The following is a 13,331-nucleotide window of genomic DNA, read 5'->3' on the forward strand; positions in this document are numbered from 1 at the left end:
TGCCACTTGTCAGCTGTGTGACTTTGGGCAAGTCACTTCACTTCTCTGTGCCTCAGTTACCTCATCTGTAAAATGGGGATTAAGACCGTGAGCCCCACGTGGGACAACCTGATTCCCTTGGGTCTACCCCAGCGCTTAGAACAGTGCTCTGCACATAGTAAGCGCTTAACAAATACCAACATTATTATTATTATTAAATTACAGATATGCACATAAGGGAGTCACAAGGTGATGGGTTCTAATCCTGGCTCCGCCACGTGTCTGCTGTGAGACCTTGGGCAAGTCATTCCACTTCTCTGGGCCTCAGTGACCTCATCTGGAAAATGGGGAGTGAGACCGTGAGCCCCACGAGGGACAGAGACTGTGTCCAACTCCATTTGCCGGTATCCACCCCAGCGCTTAGTACAGTCCCTGGCACGGAGGAAGTGGGTAGAGCCCGGGCCTGGGAGCCAGAAGGTCCCGGGGTCTAATTCCGACTCCGCCACTTGTCGGCTGCGTGACCTTGGGCAAGTCGCTTCACTTCTCTGGGCCTCAGTTACCTCGTCTCTGAAATGGGCGAGCCCCACATGGGACAGGGACCGTGTCCAACCCTATTTGCTCATCTCCACCCCAGCGCTTAGTACAGTGCCTGGCACATACTAAGTACTTAACGGATACTATTATTATTATTAACAATAATAACAAATATTATTATTATTAAGTGCTGTGGGGCTGGGGGTGCTGGGGAGATGAATAAAGGGAGCAAGTGAGGGTGAAGCAGAAGGTTCAGCTTCCCCTCCACCCCCATACACCCAGTATTTGCCCCTTCCAGGTCAGTGCCCGGCACATAGTAAGCGCTCAATGAATACTGCTCGCTTTCCCAGTGTGGCTTCACTCCTTTCCTCCCAGTCGTGAGCTTTGAAGGAGGAGAGGGAGGGAAAAGAGAGGGGGAAGAGGGAAGAAGATTCCTCCAATCTAGCATTTCCTGAATCGGCAGCTGCCGGCGCTGGGGAGGGTGGTGAAATCCAGGCTTCGTACTTTCCAAGCTCTCAGTACAGTGCCCTGCACACAGTAAGCGCTCAATAAATACGATTGAATGAATGAATGAATGAATGACAGGGATTGGGTCCAACCCGTTCTGCTTGTGTCCACCCCCAGAGCTTAGAATGGTGGCTGGCACATACCGAGGTTGGGAGTCAGAAGCTGTGGGTTCTAATCCCGGTTCCTCCACTCGTCTGCTGTGCGACCTTGGGCAAGTCACTTAACTTCCCTGTGCCCCAGTTAAGTCATCTGGAAAATGGGGATTAAAAGCGTGAGCCCCACGTGGGACGTCCTGATTACCTTGTATCTACCCCGGTGCTTAGGACAGGCCTTGGCACATAGTAAGCGCTTAACAAATACCCTCATTATGAATTAGTATTATTATTATCATCCCCGCCTAGACTGTGAGCCCGTTGTGAGCAGGGATTGTCTCTTTTATTGCTGAATTGTATTCATTCATTCATTCAATCGTATTTATTGAGCGCTTACTGTGTGTTTACAGGTACTAAGCTCTTGGAAAGTACAATTTGGCAACGGATAGACACAACAATAATGTTGGTATTTGTTAAGCGCTTACTATGTGCGGAGCACTGTTCTAAGCGCTGGGGTAGGCACAGGGTAACCAGGTTGTCCCACGTGGGGCTCACAGGCTTCATCCCCATTTTGCAGATGAGGTAACTGAAGCACAGAGAAGTTAAGTGACTCGCCCACAGTCACACAGCTGACAAGGGGCCGAGCCGGGATTCGAACCCATGACCTCCGACTCTAAAGCCCGGGCTCTTTCCACTGAGCCGCGCCGCTTCTCCAATCCCTACCCAACAGTGGGCTCACGGTCTAGAAGTGGGGAGACAGACAACAAAACCAAACAAAACAAGTAGACAGGCATGGACTGTAATGATGATAATTGTATTTGCTAAGTGCCTACTATGTGCCGAGCACCATTCTGTGCACCGAGGGAGGTACAGAGTTATCGGTCTGTCCCGGGTTAATCCCCATTTTCCAGATGAGGGAACCGAGGCCTAGAGAAGTGAAACGATTGTCCCAGAGCCGCACGGCTGACAAGCGGCGGAGCCGGGATGAGAACCCACGGCCTCTGCCTCCCAAGCCCGGGGCTCTTTCCGCCGCGCCGCGCCGTTTCTCTGATCGTCCTTTCCGAGCACTGGGGCAGGGGCCGTGCACAGAGTAAGCGCTCGGGAGGTACGACCGGGAGAACGAATGAATGAAATCATCGGGGCCCCGTGAGTCACGCGGGGGCGAAGCGGGAGAGGTGGCCCGGCGAGCCGGCCGGGTGGGGCGAGGGGAGGCAGGGCGAAGGGCAGAGGGCAGCGGGGTGGGGAAGGGCCGGGCACGGTGAGCAAGGACTGGGGGCGGCGGGGGAAAGAGGAAGAAGGGGAGGGACAGCGGCGGGGGAGGGGGCGGCGGGGCTATATATAGGACCGGTCAGGCAGGACGAGCCGGGGCGCAGGCAGAGCGGGCTTGGAGACGCTCTCCAGCCCGGCCGTATCCACCCCGGGGCCTAGCCCGGCGCCAAGGCCTACCGGCGAGCGGTCGACGAACCCCATCCCAACCCGGCGCCCGACACGAGGCCGGCCCTCGGCGAGCGGTTGACGAATCCCAGCCTAACCCGGCGGCCGGCACGAGGCCGGGCCCTCGGCGGGCGCTTGGAGCCCGTCCCGTCCAGGCCGAGGCCCGAGGCGAGCCCTTGAATCCCAGCCAGGCCCGCGGCCGGCCCTCGACGTAGCCCGGCGCTCGGCACGGCGCCCGGCTCTCGGCGAGCGGCGGACGAGAAGCGTCCGGGGGGTCGTCGGCCCTCCTCCGCGGCGGGGACGCCACCGGCTGCCGGCATGGGCGTGCGCGAGGCCGAGGTGATCCGGGCGGGCGAGCTGGAGAAGCGCAGCGCCAGCCTCTTCCAGCTGTGGAAGAAGAAGCTGGTGGTGCTGACCCGGGACAGCCTGAGCCTGCTGCCCGAGGGGGCCGGGCCGGGGAGACGCCCCAAGGAGCTCAGTTTCCAGTCCATCCTCAAGCTGGACTGCGTGGAGCGCACGGACAAGTACGTCTACTTCACCATCGTCACCACTGACCGCAAGGAGCTGGATTTCCGCTGCGCCGACTCCAGCTCCTGGAACTCGTCCATCGCCCTGGCCCTCATCGCCTTCCAGAACCAGAGGGCGGTGGAGACGTTCCGCAGCCGCCGGCAGCCGCCCCCGCCGGCCTCGACCCCCTGAGGTGAGGACCGCCCCCCTCCCCCGGCCCCATCATCCTCATAGCATCTGTTAAGCCCTTACTGCGTGCCGGGCGCCGTTCCAATCATAATGGGAACGATGGTATTCGTTAAGCGCCTACTACGTGCCCGGCACTGTTCTAAGCGCGGGGGGTAGATACAGCGACTTCAGGTTACGTGGGTCTCACAGGCTCCATCCCCGTTTGACGGATGAGGGCACCGAGGCCCAGAGAAGTGGAGAGACTCGCCCAAGGTTCCCCAGCTGCCGAGTGGCGGGGGCCGGGATTAGAACCCACGACCTCTGACTCCCGAGCCCGGGCTCTTGCCACTAAGCCACGCTGCCAGCCGGGGCGCCCCCTGACCTCCCCGAGATCAGAAGAGTAACTGTGGTGGAGCGCTTACTGGGTGCAGAGAGCTGTAATTAATCATCGTGGGGTCCGTTAAGCGCTCACTGTGTGCCAGGCACTGTACTGAACGCTGGGGTGGATCCGAGCAAATCGGGTGGGACGCGGGGCCTGCCCCACGTGGGGCTCCCAGGCCCGATTCCCTGTTTTACGGATGAGGGAACTGAGGCCCAGGGAATAATAATGATGATTATGGTGTTGGCTAAGCACCTACTCCGTGCTCTGCACAGAGTAAGCGCTTAACAAATACCAACATTACTCCGTGCTAGGCGCTGTGTTGAGCGCTGGGGCGGATCCAAGCTGAACGGGTTGGACGCAGCCCCTGTCCCCCGTGGGGCTCGGAGTCTCGATCCCTATTTTACAGATGAGGGAACTGAGGCCCAGGGAATGATAATGATGATAATCATTATGGCATCCGTTAAGCGCTTACTGTGTGCCGGGCACTGTACTGAGCGCTGGGGCGGATCCGAGCAACCCGGGTCGGACGCAGTCCACGTCCCACGTGCGGCTCACGGTCTCGATCCCCGTTTTACGGATGAGGGAACCGGGACACAGGGAAGTTCAGTGCCTTGCCCAAGGCCACGCAGCGGGCAAGTGGCGGAGGCGGGATTAGAACCCGTGACCCGCTGACTCCCGGGCGCTAGCCGCAACGCCATGCTACTAAGCGCTCGGGCGAGTCCACTGGTACAGGAAAGGGCCGTATTCCCGGCCCGCAGCGACCTTTCGGTCTAGAAGGGGAGAGCCCGGTCGGTGGCCGAGTGATTTCTCTTAATGTCCGTCTCCTCCTCTAGACGTGGATATAAATAAAGGCGTGGGACACTCTCCACGTCCCCCCACGGGGCTCCCAGTCTCCATAATAATAATAATAATAATTATGGTATCTGTTAAGCGCTTACTATGTGCAGAGCACCGTTCTCAGCGCTGCGATAGATACGGGATAATCAGATTGTCCCACGTGGGGCTCCCATTTTTTAATCCCCATTTGTGCAGATGAGGCAACTGAGGCACAGAGAAGTTAAGTGACTTGCCCGAGGTCACACAGCAGACAATCCCCACTGAGGCCGCTGAGTAGTGACCAGAGAAGTGAAGCGACCTGCCCTGCGTCACGCGGCGGACAGGTGGCGGAGCCGGGACTGGAAGCCACGTCCTTCCGACGTGCAGCCCGGTGCTCTCGCCGCTGGGCCTCCCTGCCACGACCGGGTCCGGCGGGAGGCCGGGGGAGGAGGGAGGCCGGGGCTAACGGCCGGCGTCGCCCCCGCCGAGAGCCCCGGAATGGGAAGGGGGCGAGGCGGGCGCCCGGGGGGATCCCTCTGCTAGGCCCCCCTCCTCCCCGCCCCGGCGCGTGTGGTCTGGGGGAGGGGGCGGAAAGGGCAGGTGGTGGCTTGGCGGGGTCTGAGTCACATCCGCTCCCTTGGGGGAGGGGAGGGGACTTTGAGACTTCCAGGTGGCCGGGGTCCCAAAGTCCTCTCCCTTCCAGGGCCGGCCCCCACCCCCCAAGCCTTCAGGGGAGCCACGTAGACCTCGCCGTGCCCACGCAGGAAGCGGCCCGGCCTCGGGGAGAGAGCCCGGGCCCGGGAGTCGGAAGCACCTCCATTCTAATTCCACCCCCTCCCCGTCCCCGGCCCCCTCTCTGCCGGGTGACCTTGGGCAAGTCGCTTCGCTTCTCTGTTCCTCGATCCCCTGCCCTGAAGAATAGAGGTCAAGACGGGGAGCGCCGCTATGTCCAACCCGATTATCTCGTACGCGCCCCGGCTCTTCGGACGGTGCCGGCTACGCGGTAGACGCCGGACAGATATCATAAAAAAGTAGAGAGCGCGGATCTGATCTCTCTCTCTCTCTCTCTAGAGGTCGCCTCGTCTGCCAGAGATCACGTCGTCGAGAGAGCGGAGACTCGGACCAACTCCCACGAGGGGGACGGGGGTCCCCGCCCGCCGGCCCGTCCCCCCGGCCTTCAGCCCGCCGGGGCGCAGACGCGCCGACCGATCCCGAGGCCGGTTCTCTGGACGCGGGGGTGGTGTCCCCTCCGGCCCCCCGAGCGCATCCCCGTCCCGATCGGGCCCGCCTACAGTCCTTCCTATTTATGGGCCACGGAAGATCCGCTTCCCTCCGCCCCCCCCCCCCCCATCACCGCCCCCCGGGGACGAGACGTTTAAGTTATTGGTGTGTCTTTCTGTCCGTGTTTTGTATTTATTCCAACGGAAGCTGGACCCGAGGCCCACTTCCTCATTTTGCATCGCCGTTCATTCCAAATAAAGGAGTGGAGAGGTTTACTTTTCTAGCCCTTGGCTTGGCCTGAGTGTTTTTGGAGAGGGGGACCTGCTTCTCTCCGCAGGGGAAGGTGGGATGGGGGTGAGGGGGACACCGCTGAGCTGACGTCCGGGACACCGTCCCCACCGTCCTCCCAGCCGGGATTCGGGGACACCGGTCCCGTCGTTCCCCCCAGGGCCATCGCCCCCACGGCCGGGGAGGGGGTCCGAGCCGAGTACGGCGCTCCGCACCCGGTAAGCGCTCAATAAATACGACCGACCGACCCAGGCCTAAAGCCGCGTTCCTTCTCGGCGGAGAGGTCCGGGGCTCGGGGTCGGAATTCCAGCCCCAACCAGGCAATCGCAGTGTAGGGTGGGGGGAAGGGGTCAGCACCCCAAGGGGGGCCGGGCGGAGGTGACGGTGGGTCTGCAGGCGGGGGGATGGTCCGGTTGGCCTTTGGCCCCAACCCCTAGACAGCAGGGTGTGGAGAGGGCAAGTTTATTTAAAGGGCAGCCCCGTCCCCGACTCCCGCCCCCACCCCGGCAAGGAATCCTCTCCCGTTGGTCCCGACGGTTCCCGTCGCGGTCGGAGGTCACTGCGGCTTCTCGACTCCACGGAGGACGGAGCCGTCCCGGAGGTAGAGGGTCAGGGCCAGGTTGACGCCGAACTGCAGGTAGCCCAGAGACGAGACCCCGAAAGTCTGGTAGAGGAAGCCGCCCAATGTGGGGCCCACCGTCCTCGTCAGGGGCTGGACGCAGGCGCAGAGTCCGAGCATGGCCCCTGCGGTCGGGAGGGGGAGGGTCAGCCGGGGCTGCCGGACGGGCCGTCCCCGGGCGGGGGTCCGGGACCCCGTGTCCCCCCGGGGTCGGGAAGGGGAGACGGTCAGGGGCGCTGGACATTTCATCCTCGACCCTCACTGTCCAGGGGGTGGCCGGCACACGGGGTTCCCCAGACACCCCGTGTCCCACTTCAGGGGCGGGGGGCGTTCAGGGACTTAGGGTTTTAGGAGCTGGTGGTTTAATAATAATCATCATAATAATACTTGGGGTATTTTTCAATGGTGCTATTTGTTAAGCGCTTACTACGTGCAAGGCACTGTTCTAAGCGCTGGGAGATACAAGGTGATCAGGTTGTCCCACGTGGGGCTCACAGTTTTAATCCCCCTTTTACAGATGAGGTGACTGAGGCACAGGGAACTTAAGTGACTTGCCCAAAGCCACACAGCTGACAAGCGGCGGAGCCGGGATTCGAACCCATGACCTCCGACTCCCAAGCCCGGGCTCTTTCCACTGAGCCAAGCTGCTTAAGAGCTTACTATGTGCCAAGCACTGTTTGAAGCGCTGGGGTGGATTCAAGCAAATCGGGCTGGACGCAGTCCCTGTCCCCCGGGGGGGGGGGGCTCACAGTCTCAATCCCCATTTTGCAGACGAGGGAACTGAGGCCCAGAGAAGTGAAGTGCCTCGCCCAAGATCACACAGCAGACAAGCGGCAGAGCCGTGATTAGAACCCGTGACCTCTGATTCCCAGGCCCTTGCTCAGGGGTGGGGAGTTCAGGGGCTGGGGCGTCAGGAGCTGGGGACTCGGGGATTTGGGGGTTCAAGAGCTGGTGGTTTAAGGGTGGGACATTCACGGGTTTTGGGGTTCAAGAGCCGATGTCTTAGGGTTCGGGATTCAGGGGCCGGGGGTGCTTAAGCAGCGTGGCTTAGTGAAAGGATCCCGGGCTTGGGAGTCAGAGGTCCTGGGTTCTAATCCCAGCTCCAGCCACGTGACTTTGGGCAGGTCACTCCAATTGTCGGGGCCTCAGTTCCCTCATCTGTAAAATGGGGATTAAGACTGTGAGCTCCGGGCGGGACAACCTGATGACCTTGTATCTCCCCCAGCGCTCAGAACAGTGCTTGGTACATAGTAAGCATTGAACAAATACTATTATTATCGTTATTATCATTAGTAAGCTGCACTGGACCTACAGAGACCCCCTTGGGAGGGTGAGACCAGGCAGGTTTTGCGGGGTTCAGAAATCTGGACGGGGGCCAGGTGGGCGGGGGAGGGAGCCGGACCAGAGCCCCAGGGGTGGCGGGGTTGGGGGGGGGGGGTCCCCCCAGTACCCAACCTGCCCCTCCCCCCGCCTCCGCCCTCCCCCTCCCCCTGCCTGGGAACCTCTGGGAAATCCAGACAGGCTAATTGCCCCCATGGCTGGGAGAAGCAGTTGGCCCACGGGGCGTGGGTACCCCCTGGGGCAAAGCCGCCTTTAAAACGCCATCCCCGCCCCCGCCCACGGGCTGCGGCCGCCAACCTGGAACCCGGGTGCCAATCCCTGCCCCCCACCCTCAGCCTCAAACCCCAGGGATGTGGCGGGGCCTAGTGGGAAACGGCCCCGGCCTGGGAGTCGGAGGATCTGCGTTCTAATCCCTGCTCTGCCACTCGTCAGCTGTGTGGCCGTGGGCAAGTCACTTCACTTCTCTGGGCCTCAGTTACCTCGTCTGGAAAATGGGGATCAAATGTGAGCCTCACGTGGGACCACCTGATGACCCTGTATCTACCCTAGCGCTTAGAACAGTGCTCCGAACATAGTAAGCGCTTAACAAATACCAACGTTACTATTATTATTAGTAAGCGCTTAACAGATATCGTTATTATTAAGTGGCGAAGCTGGCGTTCTGACTCCCAGGCCCGGGGTCTCTCCACTAGGCCACGCTGCTTCTCAGAGCAGGTTCGGGGCTCGGGTCAGGACCGACTAGGCCGGCGATCCTGGTGTCCGGCCCAGGGGAGACCCTGTCCCGTCCCTCCCGTCCCCCCGTCTCCCCGACCCCAGCCCTCGGCCCTCACCGGTGTCCATGGGCGACACGGCCTTGGTCAGGATGTTGTCCGTCAGGATGTTGAGGGAGACTAGCCCAAACAGTAGAGGAGGCACGAGGAGGCAGAAGTGGACAATGGTGGTCATCAGGGCCTGAGGAAGGTGAGAGATGGTGAGAAACCAGGAGGGCGCGGAGGAGGAGGCGGTACTTCCCCCTCCTCTCCCCCCGCCATTGACCCCCTTCCCGAAACACAACCCGTCCTCGGGATGTGGGAAAGGGACGTGCGGATCCCGGACCCTCCGAGGTCGAGAAGCGGCGTGGCCTAGTGGCTAGAGCTCAGAAAGGCCTGGGTTCTAATTCCGGCCCCGTCAACTGTGTGACCTCCGGCAAGTCACTTCAGTTCTCTGTGCCTCACTCTACCCCATCTGTAAAACGAGGATTAAGTCGGTGAGCCCCGCGTGGGACAGGAACTGTGTCCAATCTGATTATCTTGTCTCTACCCGGCGCTTAGTACAGTGCCCGGCGCATAGTCAGCGCTTAGCAAATGCCGTTTTCTTAAAAAAAGTTACAGCGGCGTTGCAGATACGGACGGGTATTTGCCAGCCCGCCTGCTCAGAGCTTCGGGCTTGTGGGATCGGCAATCGATATATTGGTTGATTGAAAAGGGGTAAGATCGGGGGTGATGACGGAGAGTAGCTCCGGATTGAGCCCGAGGTAAGTGACCGCTGGGGTCACCCGGCTGGTTCATTCATTCATTCATTCAATAGTATTTATCGAGCGCTTACTATGTGCAGAGCACCGGACTAAGCGCTTGGAATGGACAAGTCGGTAACAGATAGAGACGGTCCCCGCCCTTTGACGGGCTCACGGTCTAATCGGGGGAGACGGACGGACGAGAACAATAGCGATAAATAGAATCGAGGGGATGAACGTATTAAAAACAACAGCAAATAAATAGAATTAAGGCGATGTACGTTTCGTCACCCACAGGCCCAGGAGGCCAGAGACCCCCCCGAGGGCCAGTCTGGTCTGCGTCCACGGTGCGGCAGAATTTACCGAGGGGTTGCTTTCATGCAGGATGTTGTACTACGGAGATAATACTAACAGCCTTCGTCAAGGGCTTACTGTGTGCCAAGCACTGTACTAAATGCTGGGGCCAGACCCGATAATCAGGTTGGTTACAGTCCCTCCCCCACATGGGGCTCAAGTCTAAGTAGGAGGGAGATTTTTAATATGCATTTTACAGCGGAGGAAACGGAGATCCCAGGAAGTGACGTGACTTGCTCAGGGTCACAGAGCAGAAGAGTGGCAGAGCCGGAATCCCAGCCCGGGTCATTCTGACTCCCAGGATGGGCCTCTTTCGGTTAAGCATAGGAGCCCCAAATAGTCCTCTCTCGGATGGGCCTGAGGAGGGTCCGAGGTGCCGGGTTCGGGTCTCACCACGACCGGCCCCACTCCGTGGAGGCCCCCGACGTGCCGCTTTCGAGGCTTACCGTGCCTAGTCCCACTCCGTGGAGGCCCCGGGACCCTGGGTTTGAGTCTAACCACGGTTAGTCCCGCTCCGTGGAGGCTCCGAGACTCTGGGTTCGAGTCTTAACACGGTCAGTCCCACTCCGAGGAGGCCCCGAAGGCCCCGGGGTCGAGTCTTACCATGGCCAGGCCCACCACGCCGAGCACCAGGACGCTGAGCCGCAGCAACGCGCTCTCCGAGTAGCGACTGGTCAGTCGGCCAATGACCAGGCCCTGGATGACCTGGGGGAAGGGCACAGGCAGGGGAGTGGGTCGGGGTCACCCCGAGGGCTGGAGGTTCTCCTCCTCCGGGACGCCCTCCAGGAAGACCCCCTGACCCGAAGCCGACGGGAAGGAGGCGACTTTCCGGGCCGCGGACTGTGGGCCGCGGCGAGGTCTCGCAGCCGAATCCTGACGGGGGTGCTTTAAAATGAAGGAGAGCTCATCCGGGTCATTCATTCATTCATTCAATAGTATTGATCGAGCGCTTACTATGTGCAGAGCACTGTACTAAGCGCTTGGAATGGACAAATCGGTAACAGAGACAGTCAGAGGACGTGTCCGTGCTGGAGGGGGTAGCGGGGGCTGGGTCTGGACTCAGGTGTAGCCATCCTCCTCACCCCACCAGCGTTTACCGTACCCTGTCCCGAGTGCCTACTCTATTCACAGTGCCGTACTGAGTGCCCAGTGCTGTCCTGGGCACCTACCACGTGCACGGAGCTGTACTGAGTAATAATAATAATAATAATTGTGGATTTATTAACTGCTTACTATGTGCCAGGCACTGTATTAAGCACTGGGTACAAGCAAACCGGGGTTAGACACAGACCCTGTTCCACACGATATAATGTTGGTATTTGTTAAACGCTTACTATGTGCAGAGCACTGTTCTAAGCGCCGGGGTAGATACAGGGTCATCAGGTTGTCCCGAGAGGCTCACAGTCTTAATCCCCATTTTAAAGATGAGGTCACTGAGGCCCAGAGCAGTGAAGTGACTTGCCCACAGTCACCCAGCTGACAAGGGGCAGAGCCGGGACTCGAACCCATGACCTCTGACCTCCAAGCCTGTGCTCTTTCCACTGAGCCACGCTGCTTCTCGACTCATATTCTCAATCCCCATGTTACAGGTGAGGGAACTGAGGGATGCACGAGTGAAGTGACTTGCCCAAGGTCACACAGCAGACAAATGGCCGAGCCGGGATAAGAACCCAGGTCCTTCTGACTCCAGACCCGTGTTAACAAATACCATCATCGTTATTATTATTATTCTAGCCACTGCTTCGCCAAGAACCATCCAACCCCCCGACTCTCCCCCAGTGACCCAGCACGGACCATCTGACCCCCGACCCTCCCCTCTCCACCCCGACTCTCCCCCAGTGACCCAGCTGGACATTGGCCCTCTGCTCTCCCTGCTGCCCTCCTGGACCAAGGCTCCACCGGCCCTGCCCGCCTCCAGGTGAGTTAATTCATTCAATCGTATTTATTGAGCGCTTACTGTGGGCAGAGCACTGTACTAAGCACTCAGCACTGTACTGAGTGAGTCTGGAAGGTGGGGACATTGGCACCGGGCAGGACGGTGGGAGGGTCTGCGCTACGGGTGCCTCTCTCTCTCTCTCTCCCCAGGGGCAGGGGCAGGGGATGGGCGAGGGGGGGCTTGCGCCAGATTCCGGACATTCCCGGGGGCCGCGGGCGGTGGGAGGAAGCGGGATTCCCTTGGAATGTGCGAGGCATATGCCGACAGGCCGGGACCCTTCCCCTGCCGCCCCCAGACCCAAGCTGATTCACATTCCTCCTCTGGATCCGGAGGACCCGCGTGCGCACCCCCTTTCCGCAGGACCCCAGTTTTCTCCCACCCCCGCAGCCCCTCCACCCGATGAGAAGCAGCGTGGCCTAATGGACAGAGTCCGGGCCTGGGAGTCAGAAGGGCCTGGGTTCTAATCCCGGCTCTGCCATGTCTGCAGTGTGACCTCGGGGTAAATCGCTTGACTTCTCTGGGCCTCAGTTCCCTCATCTGGAAAATGAGGATGAAGACTGGGAGCCCCACGGGGGACTGGGGATCGTGTCCAGTCTGATGGACCTGTATCTACCCCAGCGTTTAGAACAGTGGTGGGCACAGAGTGAGTGCTTAGCAAGTATGATAATTAATAATAATAACGTTGGTATCTGTTAGGCGCTTACTACGTGCAGAGCACTGTTCTAAGCACTGGGGTAGATACAGGGGAATGAGGTTGTCCCATGTGAGGCTCACAGTCTTCATCCCCATTTTACAGATGAGGGAACTGAGACACAGAGAAGTGAAGTGACTTGCCCACAGTCAGCTGACGAGTGGCAGAGCCGGGATTCGAACCCATGACCTCTGACTCCCAAGCCCGGACTCTTTCCACTGAGCCACGATAATTATTCTGGGCGCTTACTGTGTGCAGAGTGCTTTACGGGATGCCCGCTCCCCTTGAGTACCCCCGCCTTGGCCTTCGCCGCCCCGTCCCCACTGAGGTTGGGGGGCCGGTGCAGTGGGCAGTCGGGGCGAACCCCCCCGGGACTCACCATCTGGAAAACGCCAAAGTAGGACATGAGGTAGCCGGTCTGCTGGGCCTCCAGCCCGAACACGTTCACCGAGATGACGGACAACATGATCAGGAAGATACCTGGGAAACAGACGGGACGCCCTTCGCCGGGGGTCCGGGAGGCGACTCCCCCTCCCCGCCCCTCCGGTCCCGGCTCTGCGCCCCCCTCTCTCGCCCTCTGACCGTCATCTGCACGGCCTGAGCGTTCTCGTTCATCCGTTCGTTCATTCAATCGTATTTATTGAACGCTTGGGAGAGTAATAACGATGATGATGATGAAAATGGTATTTGTTAAGCTCTTACTTCGTGCCAAGCACCTTTCTAAGCGCTGGGAGAGATACGAGGTCATCAGGTTGTCCCATGTGGGGCTCACAGCTTTCATCTCCATTTTCCAGATGAGGGAACTGAGGCACAGAAAAGTTAAGCGACTTGCCCAAGGTCACAAAGCAGATATGTGTGGAGCTGGAATTAGACCGAGATCCTTCTGACTCCCGGGCCCAGCCTCCATCCACTAAGCCAAACTGTTTCTCTAGACCACAGGCCTGGGAGGCAGAGGTCAGGGGTTCTAATC

General features: G+C 59.7%; 2 protein-coding genes across 4 annotated transcripts in view; one reads left to right on the top strand and one right to left on the bottom strand.

Moving 5' to 3' along the window:
* The first annotated feature begins 2,443 nt into the window (after nucleotides 1–2,443).
* Nucleotides 2,444–5,923, top strand: PHLDA2 (pleckstrin homology like domain family A member 2). The gene is made up of 2 exons (XM_029061792.2): nucleotides 2,444–3,246; nucleotides 5,491–5,923. The coding sequence occupies exon 1, from the start codon at nucleotides 2,865–2,867 to the stop codon at nucleotides 3,243–3,245; it is 381 nt and encodes a 126-aa protein (XP_028917625.1). The 5' UTR covers nucleotides 2,444–2,864; the 3' UTR covers nucleotide 3,246; nucleotides 5,491–5,923.
* Nucleotides 5,813–13,331, bottom strand: part of SLC22A18 (solute carrier family 22 member 18) — a 29,288-nt gene continuing 21,769 nt past the window's right edge. For 2 of the 3 annotated variants that reach the window (XM_029061791.1, XM_029061790.2), the window contains 4 exons: nucleotides 12,741–12,841; nucleotides 10,338–10,439; nucleotides 8,719–8,839; nucleotides 6,405–6,672 (listed from right to left, as the gene is read on the bottom strand). In XM_029061791.1, coding sequence (XP_028917624.1) covers nucleotides 6,485–6,672; nucleotides 8,719–8,839; nucleotides 10,338–10,439; nucleotides 12,741–12,841 — 512 coding nt within the window. In that variant the 3' untranslated portion in view covers nucleotides 6,405–6,484. Of the gene's footprint in view, nucleotides 6,673–8,718; nucleotides 8,840–10,337; nucleotides 10,440–12,740; nucleotides 12,842–13,331 lie in introns of all 3 variants that reach the window. The other variant, XM_029061788.2, reaches the window with a different exon arrangement.

Source organism: Ornithorhynchus anatinus, chromosome 3, assembly GCF_004115215.2.
Source record: "Ornithorhynchus anatinus isolate Pmale09 chromosome 3, mOrnAna1.pri.v4, whole genome shotgun sequence".
Taxonomy (NCBI): Eukaryota; Metazoa; Chordata; class Mammalia; order Monotremata; family Ornithorhynchidae; genus Ornithorhynchus; species Ornithorhynchus anatinus.

Bases quoted from the DNA above. Each gene is read 5' to 3' on its own strand.
- PHLDA2 (XM_029061792.2), top strand. From the start codon at position 2,865: ATGGGCGTGCGCGAGGCCGAGGTGATCCGGGCGGGCGAGCTGGAGAAG.